Raw genomic sequence first — 16,784 nt, 5'->3', positions numbered from 1 at the left:
CTCAGAAATGACCAGATGTTGAATTATTGTTATACACTCAAACATGTTTATAACAAAATAAGGAGGCATACTCATGACAAATATCCTTGTTGTCTCTCATCCAAACCACTACCCCCAAAACACACACATACAGTGATCAGTGTGTGAGACTTGGTGGGGCATTAAACTCTCAAAAGCTTACCTTATAGAGAGTTGGTGCTTCATTCTGGTAACCAGTCTCAACTTAAAAATCATAATACAAGTTACAATTTATCTATAATCTACTATGTTTGAGTACTTTATATGCACTATTTCTACTTTTTCACTACCTTCTAAGTAATATTATCTCCATTTTCAGATTAGAAAACTGTGGCTCAGGGAATTTACTAGTCATGGGTCCAATGTTAATAAATGGCTGAGTCAGAATTAAAACTTGAGTCTCATTGTTGTCCAGGCCCATGCTTTTCCCACTATGCCCTGTTGCATATATATGTCTCTCTTCTGAGGAAGATGTTGTGGAAATAATTTTTTGGCACCTCTCAAGGAATAGGATACTATGTCACTAGGAAGATTTTCTAGCCAGGATCTTGGTGCCTATGATGATTCATATTTAGATCATGTTCCTTGAGAGTAGGAAAAGATATCAGTAAGCAGCTTGTTTTAGCAACTGAGAGTTGTAAAGAAAGTTCTCAGGGAAACCAGCCAATGATATTGTAGGAAATCTCAGAGGTCATAAGTGCTATTTATTTCTCCCCACAGCTAAAATTTCAACTCTGGCTGAAATTTTCTTTTCACTTCCAAGCATAACAAAGGCTAAAGTATGTATAATTAAATAACTATAAGAAAGCTTCTGAGAGATTCCCCAGGTTTCTGATTCTAGCATCCTTGAGCCCACCCTTTTCAGGTAACTGCTCTATTAGTAAGCTGAATCTTAATTAAGTAGGCCTGGACATCTAGCCAGGATAAAGTGTCAGCATATTTTTCAGCCTATCGAAAGAGAAACCTACCAAGGGTAGGCACTCAATCATATAGTTTCAGTCATGTATATGTGAAATAAGATATACCCTTTGAGTCACAGACTAACAAAATATCATATTTTGCCTTTTTTTCTCCATCTGAGAGCTGTGAAGAGAGATTCCAGTAAAGGAATCAAATTATTCAGAGTTGTTGGTTGAAAAATGTTGGCCCAAACACTAGGGGATCTGGCCTCTCACCCCAACGTTGTCACTAATAAATCGTAAATAGTTGCTTACTTTCTCTGTGTTCCCTCAATGAAATTCGCTGTTAAATTGAGTATCTTTGAAATCCCCTTTAGCTGAAACATTCCAGAAACCTCATTGGAGGTAGTGAAGAGACAATTATTCCCTGTGTTTGAGGTTAGCTCTAGATTACCGTGGGGCTGTCTCTCCTGCCTCTCTGTTGAACCTTGTGTCCACAGTGTGTGGTCGAGTTTAAGTACCCTCACTGAGTGTGGCCCAATGCGAACCCTTCATTTGAAAGGATTTTATATTTTTTATAAGTCAAGGGTTTCCACCACATTAAAACAGGCAACTATAGACCACATCCTTTCCCCTCTCTTCCCCTATATTACTTCATGAACCTTAATCACACAGATATGGTTATAGAGGCCTTGATCTCAAATACTTTGAAATCATAAAATATGAAAACTAAAAGTTACAAAATATGATCTGCTTTAGTCAGGGTTCTCCAAAGAGACAGAATAGTTTATTCTTTCCCTTCCCCCAAAAAGAAGGTTAAAGTCCTTAAGTGATGTTTACTCTTCTCCTTGATATCCAGTAACTTAAAATACTATGAGAAAAAATTTACAATACTTAAATACTATTATATAAAGTCAATACATCTTATGTTACAAGATGAAGGAAAGATAAAAGAAAGTAAAGATTCTATATGTATATAAAGGTATATATGCATATATATTTATGCATATATACAATTGTTTTCATCTCTCTCTTATTCCCTTAATATGTAACATAAGATATGTTGACTTTACATATTCCATACATATATATATATATGGCTACAGAGGCCGTGTGTGTGTGTGTGTGTGTTCAAACATGTTCATAGTAAAATAAAGGGGAATACTCATGACAATTACAATTCACATTTCTGTAACTGGTCACATGATTATAGCTGGTATTTGTAACTACCTTCTTCTACTACCCATTCTGTATTCTTTTGTTGATGAAACAGGTAAGAAAGACAATAATTTCATTAACATGGCTAGAACTTAATTTTATTTTACCAAAGAGCTCTAACAGCCTCAGGGAAGCTCCAGCCAAACAAAATTTGAAAAATTTGTCTCTTCCCAGAAAATATAAGACATTATAATAAAGGATTATAACCAATTGAAATTAAAGTGGTATAATAACATTATAAGAAATCATCTTTCAAAGGTTGAGTATTTTTTGATTGGTACCCAGAGAGGAAAAACTTCTGGTATCTTTTTTCAAGTCATTATACATAATATTCTGAAGAACACTTGCCACTTTTGAATTGCAAATAAAAAATAGTACTTATCAAAATGTATGTCCTGCTGGCAGGCACTACTACATTATTTTCTCCCAGCAGAGATACTCCTTCATTCTCATCTTCATAGAAGTTTGTACAGCTAAATCTGAAGCATTGGTCTTGCTTTACATTTTCTCTGTAGATACAAAGAATGTCCTTTTATGTTGGGGGATTAAACTGCAGATTAAATACACCCTCCACCAAAAGTCCATATTAGTCATCATTTTATCAGAATAAGCATATTTGGGTCACCAAAAATACCAGGAAAAGAGGGAAAAGGGAATACCAAGAATAGAGAGCTTTAAGGAAAATATGTTTTGCTGTACATATCTTTCTCAGGAAGAAAATGCTTTATGACTCAAAGACCAATCGTCAACAATAATAAAAGTCGAAGATATGATCTTTCATGAGTGACATCCAAAACAAACTGGTCCAAAACCATTGTTAAAGTGAGTAACATATGGTATAAGGCATTAGGTATCTCAGGTTGGCAGTCCCTCAAATTGCAGTGGCTGTCTCTCATTTTCAAATCAAGTTTGATGGTAACATCGCATGTGACAAAATCAAATCTTACGAGCTTAGTTTTCCACTTACTCTGTTAATCTGCTGCATGAATGTGATCCCAGTCATTTTAACAGGGCGGGGATGGGAAAGGCAGGATCAACTTTCGTGTTAAATTGTTAGATAATCACCACAAAACCTCTGAATAGTTGAAAAGTTTGCCATCGTGAAGACAAACTAACTTGGGACTTGGCAGGATGTATGTGAGTGTGTGGGTCATGGTATCACTATTCATGTCAGCACTGTAGACACAACGTGAGTTGAAAATAGACTTTTTTTTCCTTCATGCCTTTTTGAGGCTGTGTCAGAGGAGTAAAAAGGGAATAAATGGTCAGAAGAGAAACAATTCACAGTTGGATATGGGTCAGACGGTATGGGCTGGAGCCTGTGAACCCAGCTACCAGACCAATATCACATCATGCAGACCTTGAATGGAATGACTAATGCTGAGGAAACTCATTTTCATTTACCTACCCAGGAAGAAAGTAACAAAGTTCTAAATTTTTAAAATCTGAGGTCTAAAGTAAAGACTTTATGCTGATTTGCAATCTTGGGATTCAGTCTGACTGCTAGGGAAAAGATGAGAGTCAAATGGGAACATAATTTGGAAGGATCTATTAATATTTAATGTTTCTAAAGCTATTAAAATTTGAGTGACAGTTCCAATATTTTCTTTGAAAATACATCAAAGTAGGACTCTTGCATATAAGCTAATACACTATATAACCTCAAGTTAAAAAAAAATAACTTTTATTAAACATAGCTATAGATAATATCTAAATCTGTAGGTACACAGAAACCAACTTGTTTGAGAGAGAATCTGTAGATCCAGTGTAGAAACTGACTAGAAATGGGGAATAGAGCGTACGAAGAGAGCTTTCCCTGGAGAGATGGGGAAGAAGATCACTCTGCCCTTCAGCCTATGCAGCAAGCAGGTCTACAGAAGCAGATCAATTTCTAGTTCAAGGGGATATGGATGATAATTCTGAAATCTTCCTGAGAAAGCGAAAATGTGTGAACTTCTCAGTCCAGCCAGTGCTGGAATCCTTGATAATATTAGAAATGCATATCCTGGGGCTGGCATTGGAGGAGGTTGTAGATTAGTGGTTCTAAAACTCTAATAAAGATAAGAATCATCAGAGGAGCTGGTTTAAAATGTAGCAAGCCAGACCTAACTCTTCAAGATTCCATTTCAGTAGGTTGGTACAGGAATCTGCAATAAAATAAGTGTTTCAGATATTATAATTCAAGTGGTCTTTGAATTTTGAGAAATATACTACTCTCCAGGAGTAAAGGTATTTGTGATTTTACTATCTTCCTGCTTTCAAAAAAAAAAAAAAAAAAGAATCCCCAAATTTTGCAGAGTGTTTTATTTTCCCTCTTAAAAGAGATAGCATTAAAATATTGTTGCATAAATGTTGTGAAATCAGACTGGCAAGAAACCAAGCACCACTTGGAGAGTTGGAATTCAAGTTTATTACACCAGAGGTACCAGAAGAGCTAGCACTCTGAAGATCTGGGCCCTGAGCTCAAGGACAAATTTGCTTATGTAGGGCTTATTTGGCATGTGCCGATTGGTTAATTTGTCCTCAGATTGTTACAAACCATGGAAGTTACTATGGGCTATGGGCAGTTACAGAGCATGAGATTTTCAGACAGGAGTTCTGTTATCCAGACAGAACAAACAAAAGGGAGGATGAGTCTTTAGTTAATTTTGAGGTCACCCTGCCCTTCAGTCTATGCGGCATGCATATTTACAGAAGCAGAACAAAGAGCTGATTACAAGGTAGCCATTTGAGTGGAAAATTCCTCTTCATATCATGAGCAGTATTACCCACCAACAATCCTTAACACTTTTTTAGAGCTTACTATGTTCCAAGCATTGTAAACACTTTATGTTATAATAATACTAACTACAATTTACTGAGTTATTTACTAATTGCCAGGCATGTTATTTAATTAAACGCAGGATATTTTAATAATATCTAATTTAATCTTCTTACAAAGAAAATATTATTCTCTATTTTTATAACAAAGAAAATTTTTATAACAAAAGTTCAAGAACTTGTCTGAGGTCACATATCACTAAACAAAACACAATCTGTGAATTCGAAGACCGTGTTTTCTAATGCTTTATTTTTAAAATGATCTAATGAGTGGGAGAGGAAAACATCTCCATGTGACAAATTCCTGCAAGTGTGTATAACTAGCCAATGCTGTAAATGGAGCTGTCATTCCCACTTAATCCCCACAGATAACACCAACACATTGAAAACAGCTTAATCAGTCATCAATATTCTTGTTCCTTCCTATCTCTGCTCAGCCGACTAACAAGGAAAAGATGATTCCAGGGCTTTGTTTTAAACTCCTGGGAAAAAGAACTGTGTAAGTTGCACACTCCAGATGATTGAGTTGTAGAGCAATTAAGATATTTGCCATATCTTTGATACTTTCTGTCTTGCATAAGATAATGTGTCTTCTGTTCTAGAATCACTTAAATAATAGTACAGAAGGGTAGCCATGGTGATTGGAAAGAGCTCTGCCGATTCTGAGTTAGAAAGAAGTGAATTTGCCTCTCTGCTCTGCCTTTCATTATGTTTTATGTTCTATGTTTTGGGGCTGATCATCTGTTTTCTCTGCTCTGCCTTTCATTATGTTTTATGTTCTATGTTTTGGGGCTGATCATCTGTTTTCTCTGAGCCTCGGTCTTTTCACTTTTAAGGTATGAATAAAAATAAATACTCCAAAAAATAAAAGAGAATTAAATAAAATAAATTCCCAATGCAGAATAGGTGTGCAATAAGTTTCATTTAAATATTCTGTTTATAAGGAAGTTTAACCTTAACTTTATGCAGCTGGAAACATGGAAGTTTCTCCAGTATCACTCTGTTTTTAGATGAATTCAAAAATATGCTCAACACATTGGGCTTTGATAAGTCATTCATAAACATTATCAAACTCTTTGGGATGGTGATAGAGATAGATCAAAAGAAGCAAGCACCATGAATATTTTATTAAAAGGAAAAAAAAATGAAATGCCTTTGGAAAAGCTGTTTCAACTGCCTAAAGTTTTTTAAAAGTTTGGTTTGCTCACTACTGTAATAAAACTTTTAGAACTACAGATTTCATGCCCCTCTCTATTACCTGTGGTAAGTACAGGTCATGCATCCAATTCATAGAAATGAGTATATGTCTATTCCAAAAATTTTTATATTGAGCCAAACATTTATTAATGTGTTCAGGAGACAGTTATCCAATGATGATGATGTACCAGCTAGGAACTAAAATTCAGCATTAAAGAGAGTCCCCATAGACAAGAAACAAACAGGGGAGAAGCACACAAACTATACAATGTGATAAGTGCAATGAACATATTGGCATGAGGCTCAGAGAAGGGAATTATCTAGGAATAACTTTGAAAAGGTAATAATACCTAATGGCAATCTTAAAAACTAAATTAACCAGGAAAAGAAAGAGTGTAAAGTTTGGGCAAAAGGAATAAATGTGCAAGGTCACAGCAGTATAAAAAAGCATGGCATACTTGAAAACTACAAATAGTAGAAAATAGTTGCAAAGCAGGGTTTGGGGTGGGGCATGTGGGACAAGTAAACAGAAAAGAGGATACAGGTAGAGATGCATCAGCTAAAAAGGATCTTCTGTGCCAAAATGATTTTAAAAGAAATTCTGAATGCCGGAAAATGATAAAATGTATATATCTAAGTGAGTGACAGATAAATTAGAGAAAAAGAGAACAGAACCAGTTTAGTCTATTTTGTGCCTCACTGCTTTCTGGGTATCCTATGCATTCAAGACAGGATTCTGGGTAGCGGGATTTTAAGGTGGTAACAGACATGCCTAACCACTGAGAAAAGTTCTGGGATCCCATAAAAGAATGGCATGGATCATGCACCAGAATGGTTGTAGAGGTAGACAGGATTGACAGAAAGAATTGTGTCTTATAGGAGCAAAAGGGATAGCTAAACAATAAGAAAATAATAGAAGTAAAAGAGAGCTATCCCTTTAAGATGCTTTCTAGATTTATAGTCCCAAATTAAAAGAGAACAATGGAAGCACTACCATTTTATGACAATTTCCACACACCCTTTCTGGGTCAGTGGACCAAAGAGAGAACTGTAGTTGTGGAAGCTGATCAGGTTAGGGGACCTTGGGGCTCTTAGAGCCCTGGCTTTGGCATGATTTATCTGGACAATTTCTTATGCCTATAAAAACAACTGTATGGCTGTCCAGAGAGAGGAGTTGGTGGCCAAATATGGTGTTGGGAATGCCAGAATTTTATCAAAGCTCGTATATTTTCTCAGTGTAAGAAAACAGTTAGATAAAAATGAGATGTTTCAAAGGATGTCCAATTTAGTAGTAGTGAGTTTAGGACAGATTGGAAGAAAAGCCTGAGCCAACACTACAAGATAACCTCTTTTTTAAATTCAAATGTTTGTTGGTATTATAATATGAGCAGTTTAACTTTATGATGTGCTGAGATCTTGGCAGCCCAGGCTTATGGCAAAAAGAGACCAGCACCGAACAGAAGCTGCTCAGGGTAAGATGGTAAGTAGGGAGAACTGACCTTGTTGCTATAAACAAAGGTGACCAGGTGTTCTAAGGCCCAGTACCTAAACTCTGTGCAAGCTCAGACATGGTTTGGACAATTGTAGGTGGCAGGAGGTCCCTTCCAGTGAGTGAGGCATGATGGTGAAAGATCCCACAGGTGGTCCAACCTGGAAATCAAACAGATGCAATCAGAACCTTGTGATCTGACTTTATGTGACATAATTTCAGCCAGTGGCTGGAGAGGGACTCTATGTTTCAGTATGTAAATACTTTCAGTCTCCTGACTTTGTCATGCTCTCTGACCTTGGAATCTTTACTCATTCTGTTCTCTCTGTAGAAATCTCCACCAGCAATACCCTACCATTCTCTTGTTGAAGAACTTATCATGCCATTATAATCACCTGTTCATGTGTCTGTCTCCCCCAATAAACTATATGCTCCACAAGAATGGGGCTTGTCTGTCTCATTCACCATTTATCCCCAGTGTCCAGTACCATGCCCAACACATAGTAATTTTACAATAAGTACTTGAGAAATGAATGAATAAATGAATGAATCAATGAATGAACTAAAGAGAGAGAAGCTAGAGAAAGAAAGATCAAGCCCATGAGCTGGAACTTTAGTTAACAACTAGGATTCAGTGTTCCAGTTCTAGAGGAGAACTAGCATCTTGTTTTGGGGAAATGGGGCAGAATTTTAGTGGGTGGAGCCAACATCAAGCGTGTACTGTGATGATTCAGGGTACCTGAGGTCCCAGAGAAGGTTATATATAAAAGGAGATTTACAAGCCACACAGGAATTTAGTGATAATGACAAGGATTCCTAAATGTGGAAGAAATTAGACATAATTGCTAGCCACATAACTGAATTTGCTAGTGTATGTCCTACCTGCAAAGGTGGCCCATAATGTGGTCTGTAAATGGGTCTTACCAGTAGATCCCATTGCAGGATGTTAGGAAGAGAAAAGCATGAGAAAGGAGGCGAGGATTGAGAAGCAAAGAGAAATTATAGAGAAAATTGCAACTATTACCTTTATCTAATTAGTTTACTTTAGAATGCTAAAGAATGTGAGAGTAAAATTTATTTGGAGATCTATAATGAAGCATGATATGTACACAGTCCCCAACAGAGATTAAGTTGATGCTTTTGTCATCCTAACTTCACCATTTATATCTGGTTAGTGAGAACTATGATCCTCAGTTCCCACATCTGCTAAGTGACATAATGTATGAAAAGTACCTAGGACAGGGCTTCACATACAGTAGACTCACTAAGTGGACCTGTTGTAAATGTTGGCACCAGGACTCAGACTGAGATGAAAGGAATGTGGTCCCTTGTTTTGTTCATTCCTCTCCCCAACACCATACGTGCACCTTCTCAAACACATACACAGACACCAGTAAATTCTCTGAGGGTTTTTGTTTATTTGCTTGTCTTTTTTTTTTTTTTTTTTGAGTAAGGGAAAGACTAGTAACCACCCACCAAATGCCCTAGAGCCACATACGTATGCGAAGGTGTGCTGCATCCATATTTGTAGGCTGCCCCTGAAATTGGGAACAGGACATTGAGGAATGCACTGTTCTCTCCCAGTTTTGGCTTGGAACCCCTCAAAATAATAACACTTTTCTTTTAACTGTATCAGGGTTCTTAATACTGAATACTCATTAGAATCATCTGGAGTACTTCTAAAAAAGAATAAAGCTCAGATTCACCCCAGACCAATTAAATTACAAACTTCTGGGAATAAGAGTCAAGTTTGGGCCTCTAAATGTTCCAGGTGATTCTGATGTGCTAATTCATGCATAGACCATGAATCATAACACCGGCATCATTTAAGGGTTTATTTAAAATGCAAGCTCTCAGGCCCCTGTCCAGACAGAATCGGAATCTGCATTTAAGGAGATCTGTCAGTTTTTCATAATCACATCAAAGTTTGAGAAGTACTGGTAGATTTCTCAACTCTGAATACGCAGTATAATCATCTAGAGGACTCTTGAATAATTCAGATGCTTGGGCTCTACTCCCTGAGATTGTTATCAATAACCAAACTGGAATAACCAAACACAGGTCATGACTCATGTTCTACTTTAACTCAGTGATAAATAATTTTAAAGATCTGTATTAAAAGAAACATGGAGGTAGGGGAGGAGGAAGGGGTGGTAGATAAGGTAAAAAGGGTCAAATATGTGGTGACAGAAAGAAATCTAACTATGGGAGGTGAACACACAGTATAAATATATATATGCCTTACTGTTAAAGTGTACAGCTGAAACTTACTGGATTTCGTTAACCAATGTCACCATAAAAAATAATTAATTAAAAAATAAAATAAACAGAGATATTATAGGATAGAATATATATTTCTTCATAATGTAGGATAGAACATGAATTTTAAAGATAAAATGCAAGACTTCAAAAGAATTTTGTGCTTTTAGCAGACACGTCAGGCTATGCCCAGACCTCCTAGTGGAATGGATTTATTCTCCATCTGCCCTTGGGACTAGTTTAGAAGGAAAGTTTGAGGAGTAGTGAACCAGTGAAATTATCTGAAATGTGATACTCTTAATTGACTTGGTTTCAAATCTTCAGCAGATGGAGTATCTTGGCTTAGCTCAAATGCTAGAAATACTCTAACATTTGTCACTTCGATCCCAGCCAAGGGTCAAATGCAGTACCACAAATAGAAACTAAAATAAGCTCTAAAAGTCATTTTTGTGGTTGACTTAACTTTATTCACATGATAGCTATGAAGACTGACAAAGCCTTCCTTTAACATTTCTTTCTTCTGGCGGGATGATTTAGAGCTTGGTTGCAGACAGTGTAAGTTGAAGGGCCGTGTGATGAGACAGATCAGGAGCTTGTTATATTTCTACATTATCACGAATCCAGTTTCATTTTAACCTTGTGGCTTGTCTAACACATTTGCTGTAAGGGTTGGGGAATAAATCTAATGCTCACTGGCAAACACTTGGCAGCTCTTGAGAGCAGCATCTTTAGAGAACATACAATCAATCCTAACAATGGAGGCACCTCAGATATTGTGACTGCAGGTTATGAGTGCCTTGGGGTGCCAAGAGAGGCATCCCATGACAGTAGTGGGATCTTAGGGCATACAGCAGTCAGCTCTGGAGTGTTGCAATCAATTCCAGGAGTATGGCATGCCGTCTCAATACTGATAGGACCTCACAAGGAGCCACATAAGGAGAACCGTAATCAGGACAACGGTGAAGTTGAGACACAGCTCCCGGGTGGATAGCTCCATGTTCAGAGTGGCTCCGTGAGAACCGAGAGCAGACTTCCGAGTTTACGCTGGAAACCTCCTGCTTGTCCTCAACTCCTAACAGAAAATAACAAAGAAAACATGGGGGGGATTAATGAGCCTTCCCTCCTCAAAGGAAATAGAAGCCTTGTGGAAGAGGATAATGTTATGGGCTGAATTGTGTTGCCCCCTGCCAAATTCATGTGTTGAAATCCTAACCCCCAGTATCTCAGAATATAACTGTATCTGGAGATAGAATTTTTCAGAGATAATTAATTTAAAGTGAAGGCATTCAGATGGGCCCTAATCCTATATGACTGGTGTCCTTATAAGAAAAGGAGATTAGAACACAGACATGTACAGAGGGAAGCCCATGTGAAGACAGAGAGAAGATGGTCGTCTGCAAGTCAAGGAAAGAAGCCTCAGAAGAAATAAACCCTACCAACACCTTTATCTCAGATGTCTAGCCTCCAGAATATCTTTGGACTAGAATTGCATTTCTTCTGGGTCTACAGCCTCTTGGCCTGCCCTGCAAATTTTGGACTTGCCAGCTTCTACGATTGCATGAGCCAATTGCATATATATATATATATATATATATATATATATATATGCATATATATGTATATATGTGTGTATATATATGCATATATATGCATATATATATAATATGGCATATCTTATATATCACATACACATATACACCCGATTGGTTCTATTTCTCTGAAGAATTCTGACTAATACATCTTCCTGATGTCAAAAAGACCAATAGAGTCCTGACTTTTTTCCTATAATGATTATGTTGATGCTTTTGATAAAATATTAAATATTACATTTCCCTCTCTCCAATTTCCGTGTTTGCATATGTGTATGTGTTTGCTTCGCTTAGAGTACCAGCAAGCAAGGTCATCAAAACAGAAAAAAAAGTTATAGTTTAGTATTGTTCTTGCTTTAAATTATACATAGAAGTAGGATACCATAATTTTTCAGATTTCAGGCTACAGGGGTCTTCATCTAACCCTGGGAAAGCATGAAGTAGTTTCAACAGCTGCTTGGCCTTTTATGAGCACTGCATTGGGCACAGAACCTACTGGGGTCAATCAAAAGTTCCTCACATGACAGGCACTCAGTACAAAGAGCAAGTATTATCCTCATGGCTACTTCTATTTCAACAAGGGCTTGTGCCAGCTATTTTTAGGCAGGTCTAGGATGTACCTAGATTGTAAACACTTCAAAGAGCAGGATGGTGTCTCTATAGTTTGTACAGATAGTACACTTAGGAAACCATACTTGTAGAACATAAGTAATGCAGTCGATCAAATTATTACCCTCAGCGATGTAGCATAAATTATACTTGTGTGTGCAAACTAAATGATATTAAAGATTAAAGATAATATTTTAGATACTTAGGACAAAAGTCTTCTGTAGAGTGAAGAAGTTTAGGGAGAAAAGGCATTTTGTTCATTTTCTAAGGGTAGGAGTTCAGGGGGCAGAAAGGATTATTAGCAAGCTTTTGGCCCGAAGGGTATTTTAAACCATCTAACCTGACTAAATTATTGATTGTAATAACTATATTTGTTGCATTATTAGTGAACAAAATTATTAATTGTATAAACCAGCTGAATAGTCATTTTCATATTATTTAATTGTTAGTATAACACAAGTTCAAATCAGATGGTGTTAACCAGTAGGAAGTTGAATCGTGATTTAGAATATGGCTAGTGATGACTGATTTATGTTTCTTTTCATTCTTATCCATCTTTTGGCACTCCACACGAAAGATGGAGTAAACTGCCAATGAAAATCTTCACAAAGACTTGCCTGAAGAAGAAAGTAAACAGATAAAAATAAGTGAATGAGCCTAGAGGCAAAGGAATGAGAATCAAAGGTAGACTCTTCCTTATGAATAAAATCAATCCTGGTCCAAATGCCAACTTATTTGGGTAAGTTCTAAAGAAATACAGAGATATACAAAAAATATGAGACATTTTATAATGATCAAAACAACCCAGATCAGGGAAGGCAAGATAACTGTCCCACAAATCTGCATTAGATTAAACTTTTAGATGAAGAGAGTCGTGGAGAGTGACCCAACAGAAACACTGGGAAAATGTTGAAAGCTGTCCACAGCTCTGGTCATGAGACCTTCACAACAACTCTGACCTTCACAACAACTCAGGCAAGTATTGTTGTGATTTTTGTCTCTCCCATTGTTGTGATTTTTTGGCTTTTAGAGAGGGGTTAATAAATTGTTCGTAAAATAACATGTAGCATGTTAGAGGCAGAACTAGAACTAGCAGACTGGAACTAGTTTCTAGAATTGTGATTACTCCATAGGAGTGATTACAAGAATGAGTTATTACTGTAGTTAACTGTTCTGGTTAAACAAAGTTAGTGGAAATTCTCAACCACGTTGAAAAAAAATTTTTTAACATTTTTTATTAAGGTTGATAATGCTCATTCCTTATTATCCAGCAACTTCACTTCAACTGTAGAAACTCAAGCACATATATACCAAGATGCTAATATAAGAATGCTCACAACATTTTTATGATATCCCCAAGCTGGATGATGAATTGTGCTATATTTGTATTCTTGAATACATAGAGCTAAGAAAATACATGAACTATAATAATACTCAACAAGATGGGTGGATCCATAAACATAATTGTTGGACAAAAGAAGAATTTACAGAAGAAACATAAAATAGGATTCCATTTATACAAAGCCAAATACAGGGAACTTAATTATATCATTTAGGAATGAAGACATAGACAGTAAAGTTATAAAGAGAAGCATGGACAAGACTATCTCAATGATCAAGATGGTGATTACCTACAATGGAGCAGAAGAGGGAAGTGACCAGAAATGGACTTCTGGTGCTGGCAATGATCTGTTTCTTAACCTGGGTGGTGTTTATAAAGGCGTTGCCTTACAATTATCGTCAAACTGTATGTGTTATGCCCTCTTTACATTCTTGTCAGTAGTCTCTGAATTGAAAGGCTACCCATCACACTTCTTTATTTCCTGTGATTTAGCTTACTATTTCTTGCACTTTGATGATGAACTTAAATATTTATTGTTACATATTTTTAAATGAATAAACACAAAGAGTTAAGGTAAGAATTTCTAATGAATCCAATTTAATCAAGACATATGCTGACTGTAAAGAGTGGGCTTGACTTTCACACACATTTATACCAAAGTTAAACAGAAATTCAAATCACAACCTTCCTTTTTCAGCTGTTAACCCACAAAGACAATTTTAGCTCCATTTTAAATTCCCTGGAGTCAATATCACACTATATGACTTAAAGTGATTGACATATGGATGAAATAAAAATCTAAAAAAGCTCTGTATAGATTGGCACTGACTTTCTTTGAGAAGATGCAAGACAGACTTTCTTCCATGATATGAAAAAAAAATTAAGAGAAAAAGAGAAAATGCATCCATGAGGAAAAAAAAAAGACAAGAATCAATATTATTTACTTTATATCTGAAATACTGTATACAGTAAGCATTGTCTATTTTATTAAAAAATGTAATCACTTCTCTGTCTTTCCCATTTGCAACTTACACACACACACACACACACACACACACACACACACTCTCTCTCTCTCTCTCTCTCTCTCTCTCTCTCTCCCTCTCTCTCTCTCTGTCTCTCTCTCTCTGTATGATAAGCACAGAAATCGTGCTGTTCCCTAAGAGGGTCAAGAACACACCTGGCTGTGGTAGGCTTCTCCTCCCTCTCTCTCCAACTTAGGTTCCAACTCCTGCTTGTCTCCAGAGCTTTCTGGACTCCTAGGTACTGGAGAGGGCCTAAAGTAGTCCCAGAGAGGTGGCAATCACTGTGATGTCACTGATGAAACATCTCAAAGGAACAACCTCCAAAGGTTTGAGTCTATTTGTGTTTAGAGGGACGTGGAAATATGTTGACTAAGACTGTTTCTTTGGCTACCAATTTGTATTAACACCCCAGTTGACTTTTTTTACAATTGATGCAGGTTTTAAATTTATCTTTTACATCTTCATGAATACCTCTAACATGTGTTTAAAACATCATAAACCAGAGCAATATACTAACATTAACAAATCAGTGCTGCACTTGGCTGCTCCCCTTACTCAGCATGTGAGGATATAAAATGTGAGTTCATCTTACTACCCATTGCTATAGCTATTTGAAAATGAAGAGTTCTCTGCCTTGTACACACACCCCACCCCCAAATGTCTCTCTCTCTCTCTCTCTCTCTCTCTCTCTCTCTCTCTCTCTCTCTCTCTCTCGCTCTCTCTCTCTCTCTCTCTTTCTCTCTCTCTCTCTCTCTCTCTCTCTCTCTCTCTCTTTCTCTCTCTCTGACACACACACATACACCAGAATTCAATGGATATCTTTAGCTCCTTCAAAATTGACTTTAGTCCAAGCAGTGAAAGTTATCCCCTCAGTCACCTGCTTTGCATACCTTTCCAGCTATGCCGTATGTTGCAAGTTTACACATTAATATACAGTTTCATCTAAAACAGCTGTGGAAGCCATGGTTTATATATCCCTGTCAGTAAACTAATCCAGCAGTAAACTCATACAGCAAAACTCAAAGTCATTTGGATAGATTGAAGGTAAAAGAAGAACTGGTCAAAACTAGTGAAAAACATGAGTTATGGAACGTATATCTGAATGACAGAATTGTATAATTTTCACATATAAACACTGAGTAAAACCAGACTGTCAAGATGAGTCTGTATTCAACATTTCAGATGTTTGAAGGTAAAAGAAGCTTCATTAGTGTTTAACTAGACTTGAAAGCACATCAGTTAAGCCCTTCAAACATGACCCCCAAAATTTCATTTGCTCAGCAAATCTTTTCTTCATAGATAATAGAGCAAATATTCCCTCTAAGTGCCCAATTAGGTTTATGGCCATGCCACTCTGAATATGCCCAAACTGGTCTGATCTTGGAAGCTAAGCAGGCAGGGCCTGGTTATCCTTGGATTGGAGACCACCTACGAATACCAGGTGATTAAGGCATTTAAAAAAAAATTTTAATAATAATAAAAAAATAAATTCCCAATTAGGGTCAGTGAAAATAATGCATTCCCAGAAGGCATAAAGAAAAAAAATTCTCTATTTAGCTGTGTTCATAGTCAAAACTTTTCCCATCCTTCCTGATACCCGAGACATTACTGAAAGAAAGACTTTTCATTCCATTTCTTCAGTTCAACATAAGCCCAATGATAGGTAATCTTAAAACAACATTCTGTCACCACATGCCTTGTAAAAAGATAGCTTGCTGAAGTGACAAATAGTATACAATAATTATAACGCAATCGAACACTGGCAGTTATTTGTTGCCATCTGGCAAACTCCTTGAATGCAGTCAGATTTCTGTCTTTTGTCTCTAAGCTCTTGCCAGATTGTTTCAAAGCTAGGAATGTTTTCCTAGTCACCAAACCCCACCTGTCCCTTTTTTAACCACTCAAAATTACTTTTTGTGCAATTGAAAAGGTATCCTTATTATAAAAAAAATTTTAAATATGAAAGTATAAAGAAAATTTAAATTACCTTTACTTGTACCACCCACAGGGGGGAAAAAACTTTATATTACTTTTTATTAATGTTTGAGGCTGCATAGATACAATCTCAAATTCTTAAGATATTTTAGGTAAAGATATCTGATACTTGAAAAAAATTTTTTTCTTAATCACATAGAATCAAAATATTCATACTATTCTATATGTTGGTATTGGGTCTATGGGATAAGCATATTGTACATGTCAAAATAGGAATTAGCTCTACACTATTGAAAATATTAACTCCGATGATGAAATATAAATTCACCACAAAACAACTTGTCAATTTGTCAATTTAGTTGAATTGGTCAATTTCAATATAAC

General features: G+C 36.5%; 1 protein-coding gene across 1 annotated transcript; it reads right to left on the bottom strand.

The window, feature by feature from the left end:
* Nucleotides 1–10,408: 10,408 nt before the first annotated feature.
* SLN (sarcolipin) lies at nt 10,409–14,669 on the bottom strand. The gene is made up of 2 exons (XM_016160556.2): nt 14,621–14,669; nt 10,409–10,972 (listed from the first exon to the last, which is right to left on the bottom strand). Exon 2 carries the CDS (start codon nt 10,895–10,897, stop codon nt 10,802–10,804), a length of 96 nt encoding a protein of 31 aa, XP_016016042.1. The 5' UTR covers nt 10,898–10,972; nt 14,621–14,669; the 3' UTR covers nt 10,409–10,801.
* Nucleotides 14,670–16,784: the final 2,115 nt, after the last annotated feature.

This window comes from Rousettus aegyptiacus, unplaced genomic scaffold (assembly GCF_014176215.1).
Source record: "Rousettus aegyptiacus isolate mRouAeg1 unplaced genomic scaffold, mRouAeg1.p scaffold_m13_p_5, whole genome shotgun sequence".
In the NCBI taxonomy this organism is placed as follows: domain Eukaryota; kingdom Metazoa; phylum Chordata; class Mammalia; order Chiroptera; family Pteropodidae; genus Rousettus; species Rousettus aegyptiacus.
The sequence above is the reverse complement of the archived record's forward strand: the minus strand, read 5'-3'. Positions and strand labels throughout refer to the sequence as shown.

Bases quoted from the DNA above. Each gene is read 5' to 3' on its own strand.
- SLN (XM_016160556.2), bottom strand. From the start codon at position 10,897: ATGGAGCTATCCACCCGGGAGCTGTGTCTCAACTTCACCGTTGTCCTG.